At 41.2% G+C, this 25,331-nt stretch overlaps 1 protein-coding gene across 1 annotated transcript; it reads left to right on the top strand.

Moving 5' to 3' along the window:
• On the top strand, positions 1-15,317 carry psma1 (proteasome 20S subunit alpha 1). Its single transcript, XM_078220751.1, has 10 exons — positions 1-328; positions 4,930-4,974; positions 7,442-7,543; positions 9,655-9,758; positions 11,504-11,592; positions 11,828-11,898; positions 12,073-12,202; positions 12,353-12,432; positions 14,201-14,305; positions 15,072-15,317. Exons 1-10 carry the CDS (start codon positions 326-328, stop codon positions 15,129-15,131), a joined length of 789 nt encoding a protein of 262 aa, XP_078076877.1. The 5' UTR covers positions 1-325; the 3' UTR covers positions 15,132-15,317.
• Positions 15,318-25,331: the final 10,014 nt, after the last annotated feature.

Raw genomic sequence — 25,331 nt, 5'->3', positions numbered from 1 at the left:
AGTGAATCAGTGGTCACAGCCCAAGTTGGCATCTTGTTCCACAGACCAGGGACCCAGTTTAGATGAGCCACAATTTCCTTCCGTCAAACATTGAGGAGTTCGAAGTATCTCCAGGCCTTGTGTCCTGAGTACAACTCTTGTTCAGTGAGTTACCCCTGTGGTTCAGTGGGACCTGCTCATTGCTGAAATGGTTACAATCTGCGGTGCTCGATAATTCGATAGTCTTCCTCTTTGGCCTGGCTGGCGTCCAGGGGTGATCCATCGATCAGCAGCGGCGCTATCGATCACTGTGCTGGGAGGGAGAAAGCGGCGCGGACGCAGCAAGATGGTAGGGGAAATGCCCGGTGTGTCTGGCTGCCAGGCCGCCGGCACGGCCCAGCTCGGGCCGCTGTTAGTCATTCATGGAGCGTGTTCGGCGGCCTGGCTGTTTTCTTTGTGCCCCTTTCCTCTCTCTTCTCCCCCTCCAGGGTCGCGGCTTTTTTTGTGCCGAGTCATGTTGCTGGAAATGGGCTTGAGCCGCTGCCTCAGGCCCCCGGGCCGGGCCTGGCCTCGCCGCCGCTACTTTCTCACCGTTGAGGGCGGGCGGCCCCCTTTACCCCCGGGGATGGGGCCTTGGCTTTTGATAAAAGCGGAAGTCGTGTGTGGAAGCTGCCGAATCGGCCTCGGCGCTGATCAACACACGTCCCGGGACTTTCCTGAAGCCCCAGATCTTTCACTGAGCTTCTCGTTGAAACAGTTGTCGTGATTTACATTTACTTTGAATGGTTGAGTGTCGGTGCAAATATCTCAACACAGGTTGTCTGATTAAGCTGGGCGAATGAGGATATTCTGCAATTTTTCTTTTGGATCAAGGAAGTAGATGAAAATTCGTTTTCCCATTAACTTGGGAGTACTTGTTCTGTTTCCTTGATTTGGCACATTTTTATTCTTTTGGTACAATATATTTATAGAGATTACAGTTGTACGGTGCTTCCTCACATCCTCGCTGCTGACACCTAATTCATTGCTTTCGATTTGTTATAGCTAGTTAGGCCTCATATCCCACAATGAGATAAATGGCAATACAAAGAACTGCAACTGCTAGAAATCTGAAACAGAAAGTGTTGCTTCGGCAGCATGTCTGGAAGGATTTTTAAAAAAATCAAAATTCATAGAATCCCACAGTGCAGAAGGTGCCCATTCGGCCCATCAAGTCTGCACCTACCACAGTCCCACCCAGGCCCTATCCCCAAAACCCCACACCCTTGCCCTGCTAATTCCCCTGATACTAAGAGGCAATTTAGCATGGCTAAACCACCTCACCTGCTTATCTTTGGACATCTTTGAAATTATACATCCGTCATAAAAAATTGTCAAGGTACATAAAGAGTTTAAGTTTGACATAAAACGCAAACTGGATCAGTTTCTTTACAAAGAACAATACCGCACTGAAACTTTACATACAACATGTACCATGGTTTCTGGCCATGCTATGACCAGAGGTCATTGGATTGGCCTTAAGGAATTTTGGTTGATGACCTTTTATCAGAAGTGAGGGATGTGTCAGATTTCTTGAGGGAACAACCTCAGAGTGAAGGGACCCTCCTTTAAAACTGTGATGAGGAGGAATTTCTTCAGCGAGAGGATGGTGAAGCTGTGGAACTCATTGCTTCAGAGGGCTGTGGAGCCCAAGTCATTGAGTGTCTTTAAGGCAGAATAGATAGGTTCTTGATCAATAAGGGGATCAAGGGTTATGGGGAGAAGGCAGGAAAATGGGGATGAGAATTATATCAGCCATGAATGAATGGTGGAGCAGACTTGACGGACTGAATGGCCTAATTCTGCTCCTATATCTTAGGGTCTTTTGGAATAGGAGGTCATGGTCCAAGTGGAACCAGAGCGCAGAATTAAAATGACGTGGCCAGAAACTTGGGATCACACTTGCCAACTGAATGGACTGTTCCACAAGCCAATCATCCAATCTGCAGTTCATGTCTCTGGCTACATTGTGAACAATGCTTACAGGATTAAATTAAAAGAATTCTGAGTAAATCTCGACTTCATCTTGAAGGAGTGTCTGGGGCCCTGGATGGTGGGAGGGGAAATGTTTGCATCTTCACTTTTAGCGGAAGAGGAGTTGGTGCTTGGTGTGATAGAGGAGTTGGCAGAGAATGGTCCCTTTGTCATGTTGAAAGGGGGAGGGAGAATGGGAATATGTGTTTCATGATGATATTGTGTTGGAGTTGATGGAAATGGTGAGGATGATCTTTTGAATCTGGAGGCTGGTGGGATGGAAGCTGAGGATTAGGGCAACACTATCGTGATTCTGGGAAGCACAAACATGGGGTGGACATGGCCAAGGACCCTGTCAACTAGAGTGGAATGAAATACACAGGTTGAGGACCAAGGACAACATATCAAAAGCATTGGTCAGGAAGGTTGCATCATCAGGCCAGTTCTGACAGAGACTGAGAAGCTGCGAGAATGGAGTAGAGTCCCGACAGGATGAGGAATGGGAGGAAGTGTGCTCAAGCTAGTTGTGCAAGCCCTTGGACTTGTGGTGATGTTGGTTGATGTGCACTCCCCAGAAATGGTGGTGACCGAGAAGTTGAGGAAGAAATGGGTCAGAAGATGGATCGTGTGAAGGCAAGGAATGGATAGAAATTGGAAACAAAGTTGACAGTTTTCCAGTTTGGGGTGAGAGCAACTGGCAGGTTTATCTATTTTTGATCGATGCTGGTTCAGTGGGAGAAATTGGTCCGGACATGCAGAGTATTTTTCTGCTAATTGAAATTGTGCCAAAGGATTTGTTTTGATATGGTATTGTGTTCCAAGGTGCTTCAGAAGAATGTTGTCAAACACAATTTGTAATTATAAGCAAGTAATAAAGTCATCTAAAACTCTGCTGCCTGTATCCTTACATGCGCCAGGTCCTGTTCAATCATCATTGCCTAACCTCGATTGGCCCCGAGTTACATTGGCTCCCCATTAAGCAAAACCTCAATTTTAAAAATTCCATTCTTGTTTTCAAATCTCTCTCTGGTCTTACGCCTCCCCATCTCTAATCTTTAGATCCAGCAACTTTACAAGATATCTGCACACATCTACTTTCAGCATTTTGAGCATCCTTGATGGCTGCACCATTGGTTGCTTTGCCTTCAACTGCCTCGGCCCGAAGTTCTGGAATTCCCCCCTCTCCTAAGATGCTTTAAGACCCTTCTGTTTAAAAATGAGGGATTGCTCATTTAAGACAGAGACGAGGAGAATTTTTTTCCTGAGAGCTGAGAGTCTTTGGAACTCTTCCTCATAAGGTGGTGGAAGCAGAGTCTTTGCATATGCTTCAGGCAGAAGTAAATATATTCTTCATGGATGTGAAAGGTATGCAGGAATGTGACATTGAGGTTATAATCAGATCAACCATGATTTTATTGAATGGCGGAGCAGGTTCGAGGAGCTGAGTGGCCTACTCATGCTCTGGATTCATCTTCAGAGTGTGACTGGCTGTAATGTGAACACTCCTTCCATGGCCATTGTCGTCATCTTTTCAACAATTAAGACTTGTCACACGATTAAAAATTCACTTGTACCTGAATCCATCGGCTCCAACTTCTCCTCGGATGTTTAGTGGGTGACTCGTGGGTCAGCGCAGCAGCTTCATGCCCTTGCATGAATTTCAGTGCTGAGTCTCTTGGCAAGGTACCGGTGTAGTACAGCTTCTGGGAGAGCAGGGCAGAAATCTCTGAATTTAACCACACACGCAGTCTCCAAACGTTGCTGACCATTTCACTCCCCAAAAAACTAGAGTGCTGTTAGCCTCACTGATCTTAATGTGCAATCTGGGTTAAGAATTACTCATATTTTACATCACCGGTCTGAATTATTTATGTGCTTAAATGTGTTTTATGCTGCATTAGTGCTGCTGTGGTGTTGACGCAAGTGATTTATTTGGCACATGGGTGTAGTTGTGCCGTGCAATTTGGAGTTTGCACCCAATCTGACTCTTAAGCAAAGTGGGGTAAAATTATTCACTGGCCCTTTATCTACTTTGGAGTCCTGTTAGATCCTGGTTTTGCATTTACATTACAGCTAAAATGAAACCCTTTAGAGCTGCTGCTGGTGTTACTTTCGTCATAATCTGGATTGCTTTGGATTCTGTCAGGCAAATAAAATGAGGCATTCTCTTTTAAGAACATGAGCATTCATGTTAGTTATTATTGGAAACTATGTATTTTCAAACTGTGCATTTTTATGTGTATATATATAAACGTTTAATAGTATTGTGACTGGGATTAAAAAAAGCTTATAAGAATGTAAGTAATAAGTCAAGGAGTAGACATTCAGCACCTTGAGCCTGCTCCTCCATTCCATATGATGCTGGCTGATTTTCCATCTTAGTTCCATTTGCCTCTGCTCCCCATATCCTTTAATTCCCTGAGAGATAAAAAATGTCAATCTCCATCTGGAATGTACTCATTGATAGAGAACAACAACCTTCCAGTGTAAACAGTTCCAAATTTTCACAACCTACCACTGTGACAAAAATTCTCATCATCTCAGTCCTAATTGACCCCTTATTCTGTGACTGTGTTGCACTGTTCTAGATTCCCCAGCTGGGAAACAACTTCAGTGTCTACCCTGTCAGACCCTTTAAGATATTGTATGTATCAATAAGATCACTTCTCGTTCATTGTAAACTGCAGAAAGTATAGATCCGAATTGGACCAATTGTCCCGTTCCTGTTTCTGTGGATATTGAAGCTTTGGAATTAGCATTTGATCATTGTAAAATGGAGAAGAGAAATCTGTTGCAGCATCTTCCAAGAATGCTGCAGTTTACTGGCAATATTTGTGCTTCACTGTGCTCAGTAATAACTTGATTGCAGTGTGATTTGAAGATCTGTATTTGTGTTCATTACATGTACTTAAATTTGATATTTGTTCCTTCATACAGTTCCGTAATCAATATGACAATGATGTCACAGTTTGGAGCCCGCAAGTAAGAAAAGTTTGCTTTACTTTCTATTCCACAGAAGTTTTGCAAGGAATTTAGATTGTCATAAACGTAGATGCAATTTGTTCTTCAAATTTTTTTAAGGCATTTATTATTTTATATTCAGAAGGGTAATTCTTCAATTTCATTTGTGGTTCTTCAGCATGAGACCAATGATATACAGTTGATGCTTGATGGTATCATCACTGAACAGCAATTGCAGCATAATAAGCAAAGTTGTGTAATTAAATATGGTGGTTGATTGGCATTGCATTTTAAGGCAAGACAGATCAGAATTTTGTTAATGAACTGTCATTGTATGCAGTGAATCAGTGATTATAATATAGTCGAAATATTATGGTGCTCATTAATTTTTTAATGCCCAGTAAATAGTTACACTGAGTCTACAACACAAAAATAAGCCAGTTGGCCTAACTTATCTGTTCCACCATTTGTGCTCCCCACAAACCACCTCTCTTCATTTAACCCAGTAAGCATGATTGACTAAAAGCTTGGTCAAAGAAGTAGGTTTTAAGGAGGAGAGACAGGATAAGGTTGAGAATTTCACAGCTTAGAATTTGGATAGCTGAAGGGACATCCCCCAGTGGTGGATCAAAGAGAATGGCCAGAGCTGGGAGAAAGAGTTCTTACAAGGTTGCAGGCAATATACCCTGTAATAGTTTTATGGTGCGCAGCACCTTCTTCACTGCCTCTTTATATTTTGCATGGCTGTATGCAGTAGCTTAGAGGTCAATTTTTGCACAGCCTGGATGGAATCTTTTGGCTTGGTGTACAGCTGCAGAGGAACATTGAATGCAGGTTCGAGGAGATTTGAGATTGGACAGGTGACAACATGCATACATTGGAACACAGGGATGAGAATTGAGACATGGATAGATGGGAGCCAATGTAACGAACTGAGCACAGCGATATGTTAACAGAATTTAATATGGATTTGGATACAAGCAGCAGATCAGCTTGAGCAATTTTATAGACAGAGGAAGATGTGTGAGAATGGCCAAGAGAGGATTGGAATTGTTTCATCTAAAGATGACAAAAGCATTGCGAAAATCTGGCAGTTGGGCTGAGGTCGAGGTGGAGATGGGTGATGTTATGGAGGTGGAAGTGAGCAGGTTTTGTGATCTAAAGGGTATTGGTGTTTACAGCTCTAGTTAGGAACAAACAGGACACAGAGATTTTGAACAGTTTGGTTCAGCCTGCTATGCTGGACGTACAAAGTTTGTGCTGTGGCTGAAGTTACTGTCTTCCCAATGCATCTGGGAGCCTGTGCATAAGTCACAAAAAGCTAGCAGACAAGTTCAGGTCATAGGGAAGGCAAATGGAATCTTGGTCTTTATTTCAAAGGGAGTGGAGTATACAAATAGGGAAGTCTCACTAGAACTGTACAAGGCACAAATTAGAACACACCTGGAATACTGTGATCAATTTTGGCCCCTTTATCTTAGGAAAGATATAATGGCATTGGAAGCAGTCCAGAGAATGTTCAGCAGGTTGACCCCAGATATGGAGGAATTTTCTTATGAGGAGAGTTTGAGTAGGTTGGGACTGTACTGGAATTTAGAAGAATGCAAGGTGACCTGATTGGGACATATAGGATTCTGAGAGGGCTTGACAGTGTAGATGCTGAGAGGTTGTTTTTCCTTGTGGGCGAGTCTCGGACAAAAGGCATAATCTCAGAGTCAGGAGTCACCCGCTTTAGATGGGGATGAGGAGGAATTTCTTCTCTGATGGTCGTGAATCTGTAGAATTCTTTACTGCAGGGAGCTGTAGAGACTGGGTCATGAAGTATGTTCAAGGTTGAGATCAACAAATTTTTTAAAATGGTAAGGGAATCAAGGGTTATGGGGAGAACACGCGAAAGTGGAGTTAAGGATTATCATATCAGATGAGCCATGATCTCAGTGAATAGTCGAGCAGACTTGATGGGCTGAATAGTCTACTTCTGTTCCTATGTCTTATGGCCTTGAATGTAATGATGAGAAGTAAGAGGGAACAAGGATAAATCCTTGATTGACTCAAGGTTATTATGCATGAGCAGGAACAAAAGGCCAATGTGTATAATTGGCTTTGACAAGAAAGTTGGAGGAGGGTGATATTATTGACTTTATCAAAGGCTTTGGAGTGCTTGAGGTATACGAAAGGATAGTGTGTTAAGTTACAGCACCAGAGAATGTAATTTGTAATTTTGATGAGAGCTATTTGTGCTATGATGAGGCACAGACCACATTGGAGAAAGTCACATATGGAGTTGCAGGAAATGTGCAGGGATTTGTAAGGTGACAACTCGTTTCAGGTAACACCATTTATAATTTTAGTTTGAAATATTACAAACAAAAATTGTATAATTCCTTAATTGAATTGAATTGTTTCATTTCTTTATAGAAATTGTTTTTGAAATACTGTATGAGTTAATACTGGCTGTACTTAATTTTCAAAAATGTTGTTCCTACAGGGGCGTATACATCAAATTGAATATGCTATGGAGGCAGTGAAACAAGGTTCAGCCACTGTAGGGCTCAAGTCAAAAACCCATGCTGTTCTAGTCGCTTTAAAGGTAATATGGATAATTCGAAAATATTAAATAATAGCACCTTTCTGCAAGCATAAAGGTGGAGACAACAACTTATTCTGTTTGGCCAATAGTTTACTCCCTGACGAGACACTGTACTTTTGATGGGAAGGTGTATTGGTGTCAAAACTCAGAAATGGGAAAACGCCATTTGTGTCGAAGATCATTGTGAATTTTTGATTGTCACATCAATAAGAACCAGCTTGAAAATGTGATAATAGTTGTTAAACTGAGAGGGATTCTTGAAATAGATAGTAGTTACAGCACCAGAAACAGAAGTCAGCCGAAGTGGCCTCTGCTGGTCCTTATGATCTGTACAAGCCTCTTCTTCACTTACTTGATCTCAGCCTAACACCATGTCATCCAAGGGTTCAACACATGATCTGTTTTACTAAAGCTGGTATATCTAGCTTTACTATAGTAAAAAATCAAGTTTGATAAAAAAGCTTCTGTACTGAAATTTAGATAGCCTTAATTTAAGCAAATATGCTTTTTTATTCCTTCAGTTGCCACTTTCATGTTTCTTCTCTCGGATTGCAATTCATTTATTGTGGGCAACATTACACAGCCACATTACTGTGGTGTTTTATTGATGGGAATGTTCTAATAAGGACACTTTTCCAGGAGATGTCCTTGGAGAGAAATCCATGACTAAAACTCGGGTGAATACTTACTCTCCTTATCCACAGCGACTGAAGCAAGATTAAAAATGAAATAATACTGATTTAGGGCCCAAACTACAACCCTGCTGACAATGGCAGAATATTTCGAACGTTTTTCCTCGTGACCCACACCCGCAACGTTTTCCTGTTAGTTTTAGCGCAGACTGCTATCCTATCCTCATGCTTCCTTTTCGCCTTCCTTATTCAAGCCTTAGCCTCTATCCTGCATTTGAGATACTCTTCCTGCTTTTTATTGCTATTATTAATCCAACATGCATCATGTGCCTTATTTTCTCGTTCATACCTTTAGTCATCCAGGGTACTCTTATCCCGTATTTAGTTTTCATGCGTGTGCACCTAGCTTTACCCTATTCATCTCTCCTTTGAAAGTCTTCCATTATTCTAGCCTTGCCCTGAACCTCTTAGTCCCTACCTCCTGCTTACATGCAGGAAAATATTTTTGGTTCTCTTTATGCTAATTGCCTTCTAATCTCAAATCTTTTCTCTGCCATTTGGCCTGGGCTGCCTTTGTAGAATTCACCTGTCATGCATCATACACCCTATTTTTGTATTTCATTATACTCTCCTTCTCCCAAGTCATCTAAAGTTCTAACTTTTGTTGCCTTACCTTTTGCCCTTGTTGGAATGTGCCTAGCCTGCTCCTGAAACAATGTAAAGATCATCCATTGTCTTGTGCAGTTTTTCCTGTCCATTCTTGGTTCAATTTTACCCTGACCAGATCTCTCACTCCACTGAAGTTAGCCCTCTTCCAATTGAGAAGCTCTACCTCGACCTTCTCCATTGCTAATTTGAACAATTTTATGTATTTTATCCACCAGGTAATGAGGGGAGCATATTGCCTTAAAGCGTGCCTTGTGCCACATGATTATTGTACCTTGTGTTCTGAACTCTAATCAATACTGAATATATTGCATGCAGCTGGAGAGGCGTTTGTGTAAAAATCAGATGACAATTTGGTAGATTCTACTTGTAATACAGGCACTCCTTTAAATTCAGAAATGTTGCTGACGTTCAAATGTTCAGCATGCGTGACAAATTATGTACCCCAACTGGTGACTACATTCAGAGGTGGGAGGAAAGTGCGATTAACTTAGTCTTGGCTAATTCGTCCTCCAGAATTTTCCTGGAGTGACAAGGTTCATTTTCTCTCTGAAAAAGTGCCTCTAAAAACCCCTTTTCCATCATCACTCCTCAAATTCCAAAACTTTGTGGGTTTCTTCATTTGTAAGATTGAGACGATCCATGCATCTGCCTTTTCCTCCATATCCTCCTCTCATCTCCCCTTTTTTTCGTACTTCCTCTTTTCTTTCCTCATCCCTTTCCCCACTTTGTTTCCTGTCTCCACCCTTCAAATTCTTGTAATTCAGCATGAACTTTTATTGTAATTAATCTTCTGAACCATTTGCTTTGTAGAGAGCACAGTCAGAATTGGCTGCTCACCAAAAAAAGGTCCTCCATGTTGACAATCATATTGGCATCTCCATTGCTGGTCTCACTGCTGATGCTAGGCTGTTGTGGTGAGTATCTGTACAGTTGGTCAGTCAGTTACTAGTTTGTTTAGCTGCAATTATTTTATCGTAGGGGCACGCTATTGAAAGCAAATGTTTCTAGAAGTAAGATTATTCTTTCTAAAATGGAGCACTCAGTGAAAATTAATCCGTGAAGGTGAACTCTAAATAGTGGACTCGTACATTGTTCCAAACATTAACTTTACCCCTTTTTTCATGCCTTATTATATCATTCCATGTCCTTTCTGGTGTTACCTGTAGTTTTCCATCAGAGTATCGTTCCCATGCTGCCTTAGGCGAAACTATCTGCGGGAATATTAACCAGCACCAGTCCCCACACAAGTAATAATGTTCATATCATAGATCATAGAATCCCCACAGTGCAGAAGGAGGCCACAATCCCACCCAGGCCCTACTCCCGCAACCCCTGCTAATCCTTTTGACACTCGGGTTAATTTGGCATGGCCAATGAACCTAACCCACACATTGTGGACTGTGGGAGGAAACCGGAGCACCCGGAGGAAACCCATGTGGACACGGGGAGAATGTGCAAACTCCACACAGACAGTGGCCCGAGGCCTGAATTGAACCCAGGTCCCTGGCGCTGTGAGGCAGCAGTGCTAAAGACTGTGCCACCATTCCATATGTTCCGAGAACAACAGGTTGATTAGCATTTGAAAGAGTTATTGCCCTCGCACTCATGCTGTGGCCAAAGACACTCAAGTTCTCGAATTATTGAGCAACAAATCTCTTAATTGTACTATACCAAGTTACCACAAACTTACACCAGGCATCAACCTTCGTTATACACAAAGTATTTAACCTTTGACTCACTTTGTTTCACACAAAGTAACTACCCTTTGACCTACTATGTTATACACATAAGTATTCAAAGGGTATCAAGACTTGACAAAATATCCACACTCATAACCTTTGGACTTGGCGATATTACCCGTGGTGAGACAAACTGATCAGATTCCCTGCCGACCAGTTTTGTTCCAATGTCCCCGAGTACCAGACTTGGGGTCTTGTTTCTGCGGTGGTTGATCCTGGGTTACTGCTGTTGATGTCTTTTTGTCGTCTCCTTATAGAGATTCTACTGGCACTGGTCATGCTTCCAACTGCATACTCCAAGGACAGGGACGAATCACTGTCTTTTAGGTCAGGAATACTGAGAGTTATGCCTCTGTCAAGAGGCCATAATTCTTTCAGGAACAAGACACACAGGGATCTGTGTTCAATCACTGTCTGTTCAAGGCATAGCAACAGCCACTGTCCAAACAATTCACACATTGTTTCCATAGCTGCACATCCTGTTCTTTGCTGCTCCCCCAGCCTTTAGCCTAATAGAGTTAGCCAATTTAACCATCAGGCTCTGCTGGTGTCTTCGAGTCATAGAGTTTGCTTGTGTCTTGACAAATGCCCATCAGGCTACGGAGTAAAATATGTTGATGTTCAGTAAAGAAACCTTGAATTCAGAGTAGGCCATGGTTGATCTGTGACTCAATTCGTTGTGTTCAGCTTTGCTCAATCTCGCCCATATCTTATCTTGGGGGTGGGGAGAACAGAAGGTGAGGTGAGTGGGGGTCGAAACAAACTACCATAAATACATTTGATATACGATCACATTACGTTTCTGTGCAGTTACAAATGACTATTGCTGATCAATAACTTTTCCAAGCGCAGTATTATTAGCTTAATTTACATCCATGCTTGTGATTTGTAATGCCTCTACCCCTTGCTTTGCTTGACAGCAACTTCATGCGTCAAGAGTGTTTGGACTCGAGATTTGTGTTTGATAGACCACTGCCAGTATCACGTCTTGTCAGTCTGATTGGAAGCAGTATCCTTTGAAGAAAAACACAGCTTTTTTTGTCTTTGCAATAAGTTCAAAGTTTTTATACATAGCTGTCACCAAAATTATTTAAAATCCTTAAGCAAATTTTGAGTTTTGAACTTTGTTCCTGACTTGTTATAAACCACTGTCTTTTCTGCAAAATAACTTAACTAACATTTGATTTTGTCTAATTTTGTGTTTGGCTGAAAAGTATTATGATTCTTTAACCACTTTTGTCCAGAAACTCAAATTCCAACACAGCGGTATGGAAGGAGACCATATGGTGTGGGATTGCTTATTGCTGGTTATGATGTAAGTTCTCTCATATATTCAGAAGATGAAACAAGCTGGATTAATCCCTGTCCAGAGTGAGGCCTGATTTTGAATGAGTGCCTACATATAGGTGTATATTTTAAAAATCTAAACCACAGTATCTGAGAATAGCCCTTTTGTCAGATTAAACCAACTTTTCCTTTTCATCTGAAGGATATTGGCCCTCACATTTTCCAAACGTGCCCATCGGCTAACTATTTTGACTGTAAGGCCATGTCGATTGGTGCCCGTTCACAGTCTGCTCGAACATATCTGGAGAGACATATGGATGAATTCCAGGATTGTAAGTATGATAAATTGCATATTGTGTTTCTCATGTGTCAGGTTTTTACTTAACATTGTTCTAACTGTTTTCCTTGCTCACATTACCCCCCCTCCCCCCCTCCTGCCACTGACCTCACCTGGTCTGATCTCACTGGCTCTTTCTCACCAGGTAACTTGAATGAATTGGTCAAACATGGTCTGCGTGCATTGAGGGAAACACTGCCTGCTGAACAGGATCTTACCACAAAGGTATTTTTGTTCTTTGTTACGCTGAACTGTTAGAGTGCCATGCTATTTCACATTAGTATTTGTGCTCCACTGAAGTCTCTGGTTAATGCAATATGATAGTGAGTCCAAAGAAACACAAACCAGTACCCCATATAATGAAGCACATATCACATGACATGAAATGTCAGTGCAGACTATTGGAGTGATTAAATAATATTTCCGCTGTCATGATTGCTCTGAAGGAGATTTACAGACTGTTAAGATTCAAGGCCGTGAGAAAGAGGAACAGGAGGAGGCCGTTCGGCCCCTCGAGCTTTCTCCACCATTCAATAGGATCATGCTGATCAGAAATTCCTCGCCTCCACTTCACCACCATTTCCCCATAATCCTTGATTCTCTTACTGATTTAAAAAAAAATTATCCCACCCTTAAATATACTCAAGAACTCCTCCCCATAGCTCTATGTGACAAGACGTTCCAAAGACACTCAACCCTCTGTCGGAAGAAATTCCTCCTCATCTCAGTCTTAAATTAATGCCCCTTTGTTCTGAGACTATGTCCTCAGTTCCTAGACTCTCCCATGAGGGGAAGCATCCTCTCAGCATTTACCCTGTCAAACGCCTTAAGAATCCTACATGTTTCAATGCGATTCAGCCCATCGAATCTGCAGCGACTCCCTGAAAGAGCATTCCACCCAGGCCCTCCCCTCCACCCTATCCACCTCACCCTGTGTATTTGCCACGATTAATCCATCTAACCTGCCCATCTTCAGACTGTGGGAGGAAACTGGAGCACCCGGAGGAAACCCACACAGACACAGGAAAATGTACAAACTCCACACAGTCACCTAAGGCTGGAATCAAACGCAGATCCCTGCTGCCGTGAGGCTAACCACTGTGTGCCACCGTGCTGCTCATTTCCTCAAAAGATTCTTATAAATTAGTCAGACATGATTTCCCTTTCATGTTGCCATGCTGACTCTGCTTGATTAGATTATGATTTTCCAAAGGTGCTGCCTTTGCTTCCTTAATAATTGATTTGAACATTTTTTCCAACAATAGATTTTAGGCTAATTGGGTGATGTATTGAGCAGTGTTTGAGGCTAATGGCACCCTTGGTGGAATGTGGTGTTTGATCTTGACCACTAATGTGATGTCATTGAGCCTCTGGCAGCAGTGCATCCAAGTCCTTGGAGCTGGACCCATGGCATTGACTTTCACAAATACCTAGTTCTACTATGTTCGCAAAGTTTGCCTGGAAGGCCTCCTGGCTCCCTGTTGATTAATGATGTCTTTTCTCCTCCACTGAAACGTCCAGTGCAATGTTGGGAAACCTTGAAGCCCCTTCTCTGCTGTGCTACACCATTATTATGCTTTTCTTGCAACAGAATCACTTTTAGAATGCCTTCTGTCATCTATTGTAGCCACATTGAGCCCCCCATTAAGAGACGCAGCTTGACTTTAATTTGTGCTAAATGCCAACCATTTTAATGCCTCCTGCTCGGGTGTGCATCCACTCAACAGCACACTTAATCATCTAGATTAGCAGGAAGCATATAGTTTCTTGCATAGGAAGCAGTGGCTGTGGATTAATTGTGAGGGGGGGTTATTGGGTTTTGTAACAAAAATGTTAGTATGTGCAAATAAAATTTTATATGTCTAAATTATATTGTAAAATGCTGCAATTTCAGTTCGGTCTGGAAATCAGCTGTTCCTTTTTGTTTTCATTGTTCAGATCAATGTGCAACTTTATTCTAAATATTGGTATTTTATGTTCTTTTACCTGTCAGAATGTCTCAATTGGAATTGTGGGCAAAGACATTGATTTCACCATTTATGATGACAATGATGTTGCATCATTTTTGGAAGGTTTGGAAGAAAGACCTCAGAGAAAGGTATTTGTGGAAGATATTTTTGATGCAAGAGTTTACTTGCAACCATAATTTAAATTGCCGTGCTCTATACTGTTAATTTTGGTCAGCGAGCTGTCTGACTCTCACGGAAACTTGTCACCCATCATATATCAAATTCAAAATCAAACTGCTGATAAGAAATTGGGGTTTTCGTTTGCCTGATAGGGAGAGATATTTCTTTCCAGAGAGATATTTGCCACTTTTCTGAGCTGAGACAACTTAGGGACAAGTAGGTAAGAGCTTTGAGGATCCCTCAGTATGCATGGAGTATTGCTGGAGTTTAATTGGCTAAAATCTCACATCCTACCAGCATAAAAGAAACTTGTAAGTTTCTTACCCGATTTGGATCTCTGTTTTTAATGACACTGGCATGCAGGATTTTCTTGAAGCAGGTAAGATGGTCTACTTCTGGCTCTAGCAGTTGAGTCAGTTTGCCTGGTCAAATTCTTTTAGCACCCTGAGTGTTAGCAACCTGTTTGTTTCAGGCATCCTGTTTGCATTTTCCATAGAACCTTGAATGTTCCGGTCGGTGATGAACTGTTGTTGAGTTGGATCACCTTTGATCCTGTTCATTTTAAAATTCAATGGCAAATTTGATAGTTACAGGTTTGTTTTATCGTTATTGTCGGTCGAGCTGAGGGTTGTTTTTAAGATTGCTGTCTGATTTTAATCTTATTTGCTACTTGACCAGGATGATAATTCAGGTTTTTTTTTGCGACTTTACTGATCTCACGAAAATGTCTTACAGGCACCTCCAGCTGATGATGCAGCTTCATCTGAAAAACCAGAAGAACCAATGGAGCATTAATCTGTTGACCTATCATCTTGTGCTTTGTGACTAGAGTTGCAGCACAGCAGAAGCAGGGCATTTGAGACAGCTTATATTTCAGTTAAATGGGCAAAATACTATAATTGGTTATTTTCTATAAAGATTTTGTAACCTATCAGCATAAACCAACTGCAAAACCAATAAATCCTTCATGTATTCCCAAAATTTGGAAGTTTGTTGTTTATTGAAATGAAATGCAAGACAATTTATACAGTGATAGTTGAGTCCCTTGTTTAAATATAATTCCAAGAACTTAAATGTGCTTGAGATTTAAATTTGTTTACCTGCTGATGAATCAATTGGTAGATGCACTGCGCAACACAAATCAAAAGACTTGAAGTCAATGCCCTTATGCTTCTTGAGTTGCTGATTTCAGACAGGAGGACAGTAGAATTAGTATAACTCGGCTAGGGAAGAAAAAATCTGGCAGAGTTTCTGTTCTTACCTACTGGCCATTGACTATTGATAAGTTTGGTTATCAAATCAGGACAATATCAGATTCTGCTGTGGTATGGCCAGTGTTGAATTGCCCGCACGTTGGAGGATAGCTGATGCTTGTGGGACTGTACTTTGATGGAAATTGAAAACTGGAAAGATTGAAATGTTAAAGTTTAAGTATTAACAATGGTTGATTGTGGTACCATCTAGGTTAGATGCATCTTGCTTTTCAATCCAGTAATCTGAGAGCATGTCTCCAGAATTAATACTCCATTAAAGACCTTTTATTTGATAGAACTGAGTTATAATCTGGGGACATGGAACTGGAAAGGAAGGAACTCAGTTGGTTCCATAGGATTATTATGCTCCTTCAATTTACGGGGACATCTTTTACTGGTGAATAACATTGTTGAGGGCAAGTTTTTGGACTGGAATGTGGTTTGGATGTTCAACAGCTTAACCGACGTAGTGCTTTAAGCTGCTGCTTTAAACAGACAGATTTAGATAACTGTCAGGTTAATTGGAAACAGTTGAGAAGTGCCTAAGTGCCCAAAGTTGGTATGGCAGGTTGAAGCCAGGTGGGTGATGTGTGATGAATGGTGGCATGTTGGTTTCATTCCTGCTGCCAAAGGGCCCCTGCTGTTATTCCTTGGCATGGTGGTTTTAGTCATACAGGCTGGTGTGATGGGAAGCAAGCAGCAGAGAGATAAGGTCCTTGTGTAGTGGCTGGTTTGGGTTGATATTAACCTTCTCCAGGAGCTTCCTTATTGCATTCTCTCTCTCCTTATGTGAGGGGATGGGATGTTGCCCAGGGCTGGGAGCCAGGGGAGTTGATTGGAGGGTTCCCAAAATAGATATGCATTGTTGTGTTGAGCTGGGCACCCAGAAGATTGGTATGAGATGAGTTGTACTATCCTGGGGCACGGTACTCTGCAGTCGAGTAAACGATGGCAAGAACGGAGGCCCCTAAGGTTTGAGCACCTGCACCCCATGAAGAGGCAGCAAGTTTGTTGAGATTGTTTTGTGTTTTGATCTTTGCTGATGTCTTGTTCAGATATTTTTTGTATATCAGTGTTTGGTAATGGGTAATGCCAAGATAACTAGATGCTGTTCATGATTCAGTCTCTTGCAATTCAAGGAGATGTTTAGTTCCCTCGTGGCATTGGCATTTTGGAGGTGGAATATACGTGAGACTGCTTTGTTGCTGTTGGGCTGAAGACACCATGTCTTAGAGTAGGCCAACTTTGCTGTTTACTGTTTCCTCCAGTACAGAAAATGTTCAAGTCTGAGAGAGACAGCAGATTAATATCTGAGACAGGGTTGGAGGCAGATCGTCAATATCAAGATTGAAAAGGGTTGGAGCTACGACCGATCCCTTGGGGAGCTGGCTGGACTGCTTCCTCCAGGTGCATGTCTGATCACCCACATGCACCCTGAACCATCTGTATCGGAGTAATAGTTCGATGGCATCAGTAACGCATGGAGGCAGGGCACTTGAGATTTTGATAAGGAGACCATTGTGGTAGAACGTGTGGTAGGCTGCAGTGAGATCAGGAAAGACACTGCCTGTTTTGAGGTTATTTTCAAAGCCATTTTCAGTGAAGGTAACAAAGACCTAGTCGCATGTGCTTCACCCTCACTTGTTCAACTTTCAAGAATTTCTCCACCTCTGGCTTTATCCGCTTTAAGATGAGATGCTCTAAGACATTGCAGCACACAGAGAGCCAAGGTATTGGTCAGTAACTTGAAGGTAAGTTTGTGTCTTTGCCTGGTTTTGGGAGGCCGATGACTGGATTTACACCAGCATTTCGGCAGTCTTCCTTTGCAGATAACCCTTGAGGAATTGAGCCAACCAGCAGCGGGCACATGGACCCAAGTGATTATTGTCATTGCTGACAGCAGTGCCGAGCTTTTGTTTTGTTGTAGAACGTTATCCATCTCCACTGTTTTGGGTATGATCTGAAATTGTAATGCCTTCAAAAGGCACTCAGTGTTTATTTGTTTATTCACTTCTTTCTCTTGGGCACCTTTCCTATATGGAGGAGATGAGTCACCATGTTGTTGGCATCTACAGCTAAGTGGCATGGTGTTAGTCTATTGGCCTATTGATCATAAGCGCCTGTCTATGCTTTGTGAACCTGTCTATCTTGTATCTCCCAGCTTTGTTGGTTGGGGTGTGTGCTTTTGTGGATACAGATCACATCAGTTGTGTGTTGCTGGGCAAGAGTGATGATTGATTGTTGTTTGGCAGCAGTTAGACTCTCAATGTTGAGCTGCTGGATGCAGAGTGCAAATCTAATGGTGGGGAATCTGCAGGAATTCATCTTGCTGGTAGTTTTAGATGTGATACCAGGCTTCTTGAAGTCTGAGCTTGTTGAACTTGGTTTGCTGTAGAATCTTTGGCTACTGACTGGTGGCGCAAGGTGAACACTGATCCATGACTACCTGGCATTCGATTAAAATGTGATAAGTTTACTAACATGGTGTTGGCTGGAGAGAATTAAAACCAAATGGAGTTCTTGAGTCAGGTGGAGATTGAAGCTAAAGGATAAATGGATCCGGGATGACTGAGAAGAGCGATGCTAGACTCCAGTTGTGTTGGGAAAGGGGATGTTAGGATGTGGGAATGAGAGCAGAGTTAGAGTAAGGTGAATGAAAGGTGAAGGGAGAGCAAAAAGATTGAAGGGGATGGTAGACAAGATTATAAGTTGTTGGGAGGAAATAGAGCAGTATCAAGCTGAAGGGGAGGAAACGTGCTGGAGGGACTACATGGGTTTAAGAGGAATGATATTTTTCTGATTGCGGTGGCAGACAAAAAGAACTTGAAATATTAACATAAATATATATATAAATTTTATATATATATATATATACACAGAGAGAGAGATGCTGGTTCTGCAGTGGTGCTGCTGAGGGGCAGTCATGTTCAAGTCAAGAAAATAGGGTTCGAGGATAATTGGACCAAGGTATGCAGATATTCAGACTTCAACTTCAAGTAACAAATTCTGTTCTTGTTTTTATATTTAATTATAACTATTTTCCTGTCCACAATTTTAATAAAAATTGCCTCAAACTCATCAGACTGTAAAGAATGACACTGTTGTTGTGCTGAGACTGATGAGAATGCGCAATTATCGTGTGATAAGTTGCTCGACCATTTCCATTTTAAATGTGAACATAAAAGTTGACCAGAAATGCGCACAGAATTTTAAATATATTACTGTATTCCATAGCATTATTCACGAGGAAACAGAAGATTCATAATTATTGAATGTTGAATATACTTATTGGGGATTAGACCTTGGTCACTGATTTGTGGTGCCCAACACTTTCCTGTACTATTGGGTCCTGAAACATGACTTGCATTTTGTTCCCTCTCTTTCACCTATTGCATTATGCAATGTATCCTTGCTGTCAGATTAACTGATCTATCATTACCAAGCTTACCTGCTTCATATTTTTGAGCAGGAACTAAGCTTAACCAACTTCACCTAAAAATTCTTGTTGCATTTGAGGTTTTTATTGATGTTCTTTGCATCCATAAACAGCCATGCCTTGTATGTTGTGCACAATTCTGGCCTTATCTGTCCCACCATACGAATTATTCATGAGATATCTATCTCTTACTAACCTTAAATTGATGGATCAGCTGAGTTTTCACTCAACACCTAATTCCTGTTCAATCCAAGATCTCTGCCATCAATCTAATTCTGTTACCCCTCCTTTCGGTGCTGTAATACTGTTGAGATGGAAGTCCACCAAAGTAATATATCACCAGCAGTGAAAAAGCTGAGAGTGGGCAGTAATGTGCCCTATATGTCTGAAAAACTATGAAAAGCTCGAATTTGGAAGTTTAGTAATATGGATGATTGTTGTGTAATAATATAAAACTAGGTAGGTATAATTGACATCTGGAAAGAAATATCACTTTGTAATTGGGAGTTCAAGTCCAAATTAACCTGGAAATGTCATTGATCGATACTGGTTGAAAACTCATTCAATAATATTCATGCTGTTCAGCACTACTGTCTTGTGTCTGATTTGGAGTAGCCCTCACAATTTAATAGAAAGATATTGCACTTGCATATTTTAAGTAAAAGAATTACAGTTCAAATGTGTCACAAATAAGCTATTACATTAAATCCTAAATATTTCCCTTGATTCAACACATAAAACTTGAACCATACAAGTAAATGGAAAGTGTGTCTTTGGGGTAATATTAGCATCATGATTATGTTACTGGAATAGTAATCCAGACGCCCAGACTAATGATCTGGAGACCCAAGTTCAAATCCCACCATGACAGCTGCGGTAATTGAAATTCAATTAATAAATCTGGAATAATTATGAAATGACTGGATTGTCATAAATACCCATCTGGTTCATTAACCCAGTCTGGCCTAAATGGTACCCCAGACCAACAGCAGTGTGGTTGACTCTTAATTGATCTCTGAAATGACCAAGCAAGCCACTCCATTCAAGGGTATTTAGGGATGGGTAATAAATGCTGTCCTTACCAGTAGTGCTCATGTCCTTGCAACAAATATAAAAAATTGAGTTAGCTAATCTCAGCTGGGACAATAATAAGGAAACTAGTGCTTCAGCACCACTTGTTTAGCAAGGAAAAAAATACAGGACTGTTGTAACTGATCACTGCCGGGTGACCCTTCCTGGAAGTCGTGTGAAGGCTGGATAGTGAATTGTTATATATTTAGAAAGATTGCAGGCTGCTTTAAAATTGATCACATGTTCTGATGGTGATGTAATTTGGGTGTTTGCTAAGGCTGTTCTAATTTCTGTTCTGTATTCTGCAGTGCACAGAGAACAGCTCCTCAATAAAACCTGTTGTGTTGTTTGAATCTGTGTGCAAACCAAGTCTTTTCTTTCTATGTAAAAGCCACAACCCCGAATATAGTTAGGACATTTTAGGAATAAAAACAAAAAAATGCCGGAAGTACTCAGGAGATCAGTTAGCACCTGTGGAGGGAAACAGAGTTCCCATTTCTGGTCGAAATGACCTTTAATCAGAACTGCGAGATTGGGCTTGGCTGTAATTCTACCAGGATTGAAAATGTGATCCACCATTGTGTTTTTTTGAGATTGGAATTGAGATGTTTTTTGGACCATATGAAGAAAGTTTCAGACCACACCTAATCCAAGATATATGTGGCCTGGAATGCTTGATGAAACAAGTCAGGGTGCGTTTCTCTTTGTATTTAAGTCATGCTGCACTTGATGTGGGAGTCTTTACTGGGGCATTATGAAGGAAGGTGCACCTGACTGATCCATCTGAGCTGACACTGGGTGTTATTTGCCTTCCACTTGCATATCTCACCTGGATGAGGACATGAAGTTGTGTCCGGAAGTTAAAACTGGAGCACTCGAGAACAAAATTGTTAAAATAACGACTTTGATCATCGAATGAACTTTGAAGTTAACAGTATTTTACTGCATGTATATTTCAACCGGAAACCTCAAGATCGTAATCATTCTCTTTTGGCTGACTGACTAGCTTCTGTGACTGTATGCAAATAAAGACGGTTTTTGCAACAATTATACTTTTCTGCATAATCATGCGAAAGTTATAGGCTCTCTCCATCTATGAGATTAAAAGATTAGTATGTAGATACAATTTTTTCAAATGCAAAGTTATTTAAAGAGAGGATCACAGAAGCTTCCCACATTACAAAAATGATTTACTTCTTAAAAGTACCTAATTGATTGTAAAACACTTTGGATTGTCCTGAAGTCGTGAAAAGCTTTATAGAAATGCAAGTTGATTCTTCCGGTTCCATATTTCTCCAGGGTTGAGTTGACCCTGCAGTTCATCAAGAGTGGACTGAGTCGATCAATCATTCAATAAGCGATCAATACTGAGGATAAATGGGTTCTATTTAAAACAATTCTCGAACAGAATTAATCTACACATGTTCAAATGTTTAAAAGGTCCATGATAAAACAAAGCTATAATGCTTGATCAGCGACGTTTAGAGGCAAATTTGATTGAAACAAAAGACATTCTATGAAGCTAAAGCATTTAACTCACAGGAGAGCAGGGAATAGTATTACATGCAATTAAGGAAGATTTAAAAACAGCCATAACAATTGCCAAGGGATCTCAGGAAAAGAAGGTTGTGCGTGATCATGGCAGTAATAGCAAAAGGATTTCTAGCAATGTCAGAAAACCACAAAGGTCATTAAAAAATGCTGTTGGGCAGATTCAAACTGATTTTCAGGTTACAGCAAAGCTGTTGAATGTCTATTTTGCATCAGTTTATAACTCTAAAGGTAACATTTTTGTTCCAGATGAGGATTGCTCATTGAAGAGAATTTACTAATTTTAAAATCAATAAAAATTTCATGTTTGAATTGTAGGAGATGCTCATTACATTCACTGAGAAAGGAAAGGAGCTATGCAAAATGCACAGCTCTGCTTGCAAGAAAATATCGACACTGCAAGAAAATAGGTCAGGCTTCCAAGAAAGTGGGTCATGCTGAACAAACTTGATGGTGGTTTTGGAGACTCAGTAGGCGAAATGATGGTATAGTGGTCTTGTTTAGGTGGCTTTGTGGTGCAGTGGTAGTACCCCAACCACTGGACCAGAAGCTCCGGGTTCATGTCCAACACCAGGACTTATTGGCCATGGAAAGAGCGTTCAACGCAATTCAACAGGCTGATAATCAGCTCTGAAATCCTTCCCCTACTGTGTTCCCCAAAGGGAATAAACAGTCTGGGTGTGAAGATACACGAGTGAGAGAGAGAGTGGTCTTGTCGCCAGACTGATGATCCAGAATAATTTTCTGGGGACCTGGGTTTGAATCCCACGATGGATGATGGAATTTGAATTCAATTTTTTAAAAGTCTGGAACTAAAAGTCTAATGATGACTGTAAAGCCATTGGCGATTGTCATAAAAATCCATCTGGTTCACTGATATCCTTTCGGGAAGGAAATCAGTCCTTATCTGGTCTGGCCCACATATGACTTCAGATATACAGCAATATGGTTGACTCTTAACTGCCCTCTGAAATGGCCTAGCAAACCACTCAATTCAAGGGCAATTAGGAATGGACAACATATGCTGGCCCAGCTGGTGACATCTGCATCCCATTAAATAATTTATTTTTAATTTGGTGGATATTTACCTGGACTTTCAGAAAACCTTTGATAAGGTATTTACTGCCTTAGGTTACTTCACATGATAGAATCTTGTAGTATCATTCACAATTTGAAATGCTAAATTCGGAATTGGCTCCAATCCCACAGCCAGAAAGTTATAGGTATCCAATGTGGTTCAACTTGGAGATATATAACTAGTTGTGTCCTTGAGGGATCGGTTCTCTGCCCATTATTCTTCCTTCTCTATTAATGACCAAGTGGTGTTGGGTAAGTAAGTTTGAAGATTATAACAAAAATTATGCAAGGGTTAAGACAGAGTAGTATAATCTAATTCAAATAAATTTAGATATTGTTAACAGATGCTAAGATAAAGGTAGCATCATAAATATTGCTAAGACAAACTGAATGCAAGTATTATTTGCAGGCAACAAAACTGAAAGACTTTGTGATTAATTAATCTTGAAATTATTGTGTGGGCATCACGAAAGATTCATGTCGATGCAGGGAAACGGGAGCTGAAGCTTAGTGTTGGGTTATATCAATAGGATCATTCCGTTTCAACCAAAGAACAACATTTTGACATTCAGCAGTCGGCTGGTCAAACCACATGGAGAATGCGGAACCTGGTTTTGGTCCCTGTGCATGGTAGGTGTTGTAATACTGACAAGGTCCAAATAAAAAATAATTATCGTAAACGTATAATATAAGAAATAGAAAATCCTTCTGTAAAGTATGTTGGTATTTATTGAGTGAAAACAATCATTTTTTATGGTTTGACTCTTCAACACAATAACAATATTTCTCAGGGGTTCCTTTGGTATGGGATGGGGTGGGGGGGGGGGGGGGGGGGGTGTGGAGATGGTGGCCAGAAGGGTTGCATACAAATTTGGGAAACCCTGCCTTGGTCAATTCACTTTCGAATTGCATGGCCTTGAAGGTGACCTGGTAAAGGTCTTTAAAGGAATTAAAGGGCTTTACAGTGTTCCTAATGGTAGACTATTCCACTATAACAGATTGGGGAGGAGCAAACAACATGAATTTCAATGAAAAAAAGAGTAGGAACAGTCTGGGCATTTTTCCCAGATATTTGAGAGTGCTCAGAAGGCATTGCTAGCTGGTATGGTGGATGCTGATTCTCTGCATGCTTTCAAGTGATCCAGAGGGGGCAGACATGATATAAAAGGTATACATCACCTCAGGAACTGGAAAGGAATTGTAGAGTATTTTTCCCTTTCCTTTAAAAGTATTTGACTTGCTTTGAGTCATCCAGCGGTCATGATAAATGTTATGTACATGCAAGTTATCTTTTGGACGTGGTCTTTTGCCTTTCCCAAGAGGTTAGTTACATAGCTATAATAAAAGCAAAATACTGCAGATGCCAGAAATTTGAAATCAAAACAGAAAATACTGGGTCAGCTCAGCAGGTCGGACAGCATCTGTAGAGAAAAACAGAATGTTTTGGACCTACGTGCTCCTTCCACATAACATTTACTTGGCTGTTTGTTTAGGGCGATGAGAGGTCAGGGAAGAAGTGTTTACTCATGATCTGCTGGGGCAGGCTTGATGCCATGTTTGATGGACAATACCTCCCCCTAATTATGGGTGCTCTGGTTTCCTCCTGCACTCCAAAGATGTGTGGGTTTGGTTGATTGCCCGAAAAATTGTCCTTTAGTGTCAGGGGACTAGGGTAAATATGTGGGGTTACAAGGATAGGCCTGTGTGGGCTTGTTGTTGGAGCAGGCTCGATGCATCAAAAGGCCTCCTTTTGCACTGTGTGGATTCTATGGTTGCGATGGATCACTGTTGACAGTGGGTGGGTTGCAAAGATGTTGACGTATTCAGCTGAGGAGGGAATGAATTGTCAGAGAAAGTGAATAAGTTAATAAAATGAACATGCAAAACACAGCAGAGAGATCTCATTTTTCAAGAAAAAAGGGAGAGCTGACAGGGTGGGGCAACACCAATGTATCAAATGGCGGCCTGGTGGCACAGTGGTTAGCACTGCTGCCTCACATTGCCAGGGATCCAGGTTTGATTCCTGGTTTGGGTCACTGCCTGTGTGGAGTTTGCACGTTCTCGCTGTGTTTATGTGGGTTTCCTCCCACAGTCCAACATGCAGTGCGGCCCATTTATAACGCGATGGTTGGGGTCCATAAAAGCAGGGTCACGCTAAATTTGCCAATTATTAGTGGAAAAAAAGGGTCCAATGACACCATTGCTTTATATCTGAATTCGCGCTAAATCAGGGCGCGTTAAATCTGGGTACATGCTGGTTAGGTACATTGTAAGAAGTTTAACAACACCAGGTTAAAGTCCAACAGGTTTATTTGGTAGCAAAAGCCACACAAGCTTTCGAGGCTCTGAGCCCCTTCTTCAGGTGAGTGGGAATTCTGTTCACAAACAGAACTTATAAGACACAGACTCAATTTACATGAATAATGGTTGGAATGCGAATACTTACAACTAATCCAGTCTTTAAGAAACAAAACAATGGGAGTGGAGATCCTGCGATCATGCGATCCTAGAATCAGAATTTATGTCACACTATTTGTAACTCCCACAGTTGCGTGGACCTGCAGAGTTTCACTGGCTGTCTTGTCTGGAGACAATACACATCTTTTT

This window comes from Mustelus asterias, chromosome 9 (genome assembly GCF_964213995.1).
Source record: "Mustelus asterias chromosome 9, sMusAst1.hap1.1, whole genome shotgun sequence".
Classification (NCBI taxonomy): Eukaryota; Metazoa; Chordata; class Chondrichthyes; order Carcharhiniformes; family Triakidae; genus Mustelus; species Mustelus asterias.
This window is presented reverse-complemented; position numbering and strand designations above follow the sequence as displayed.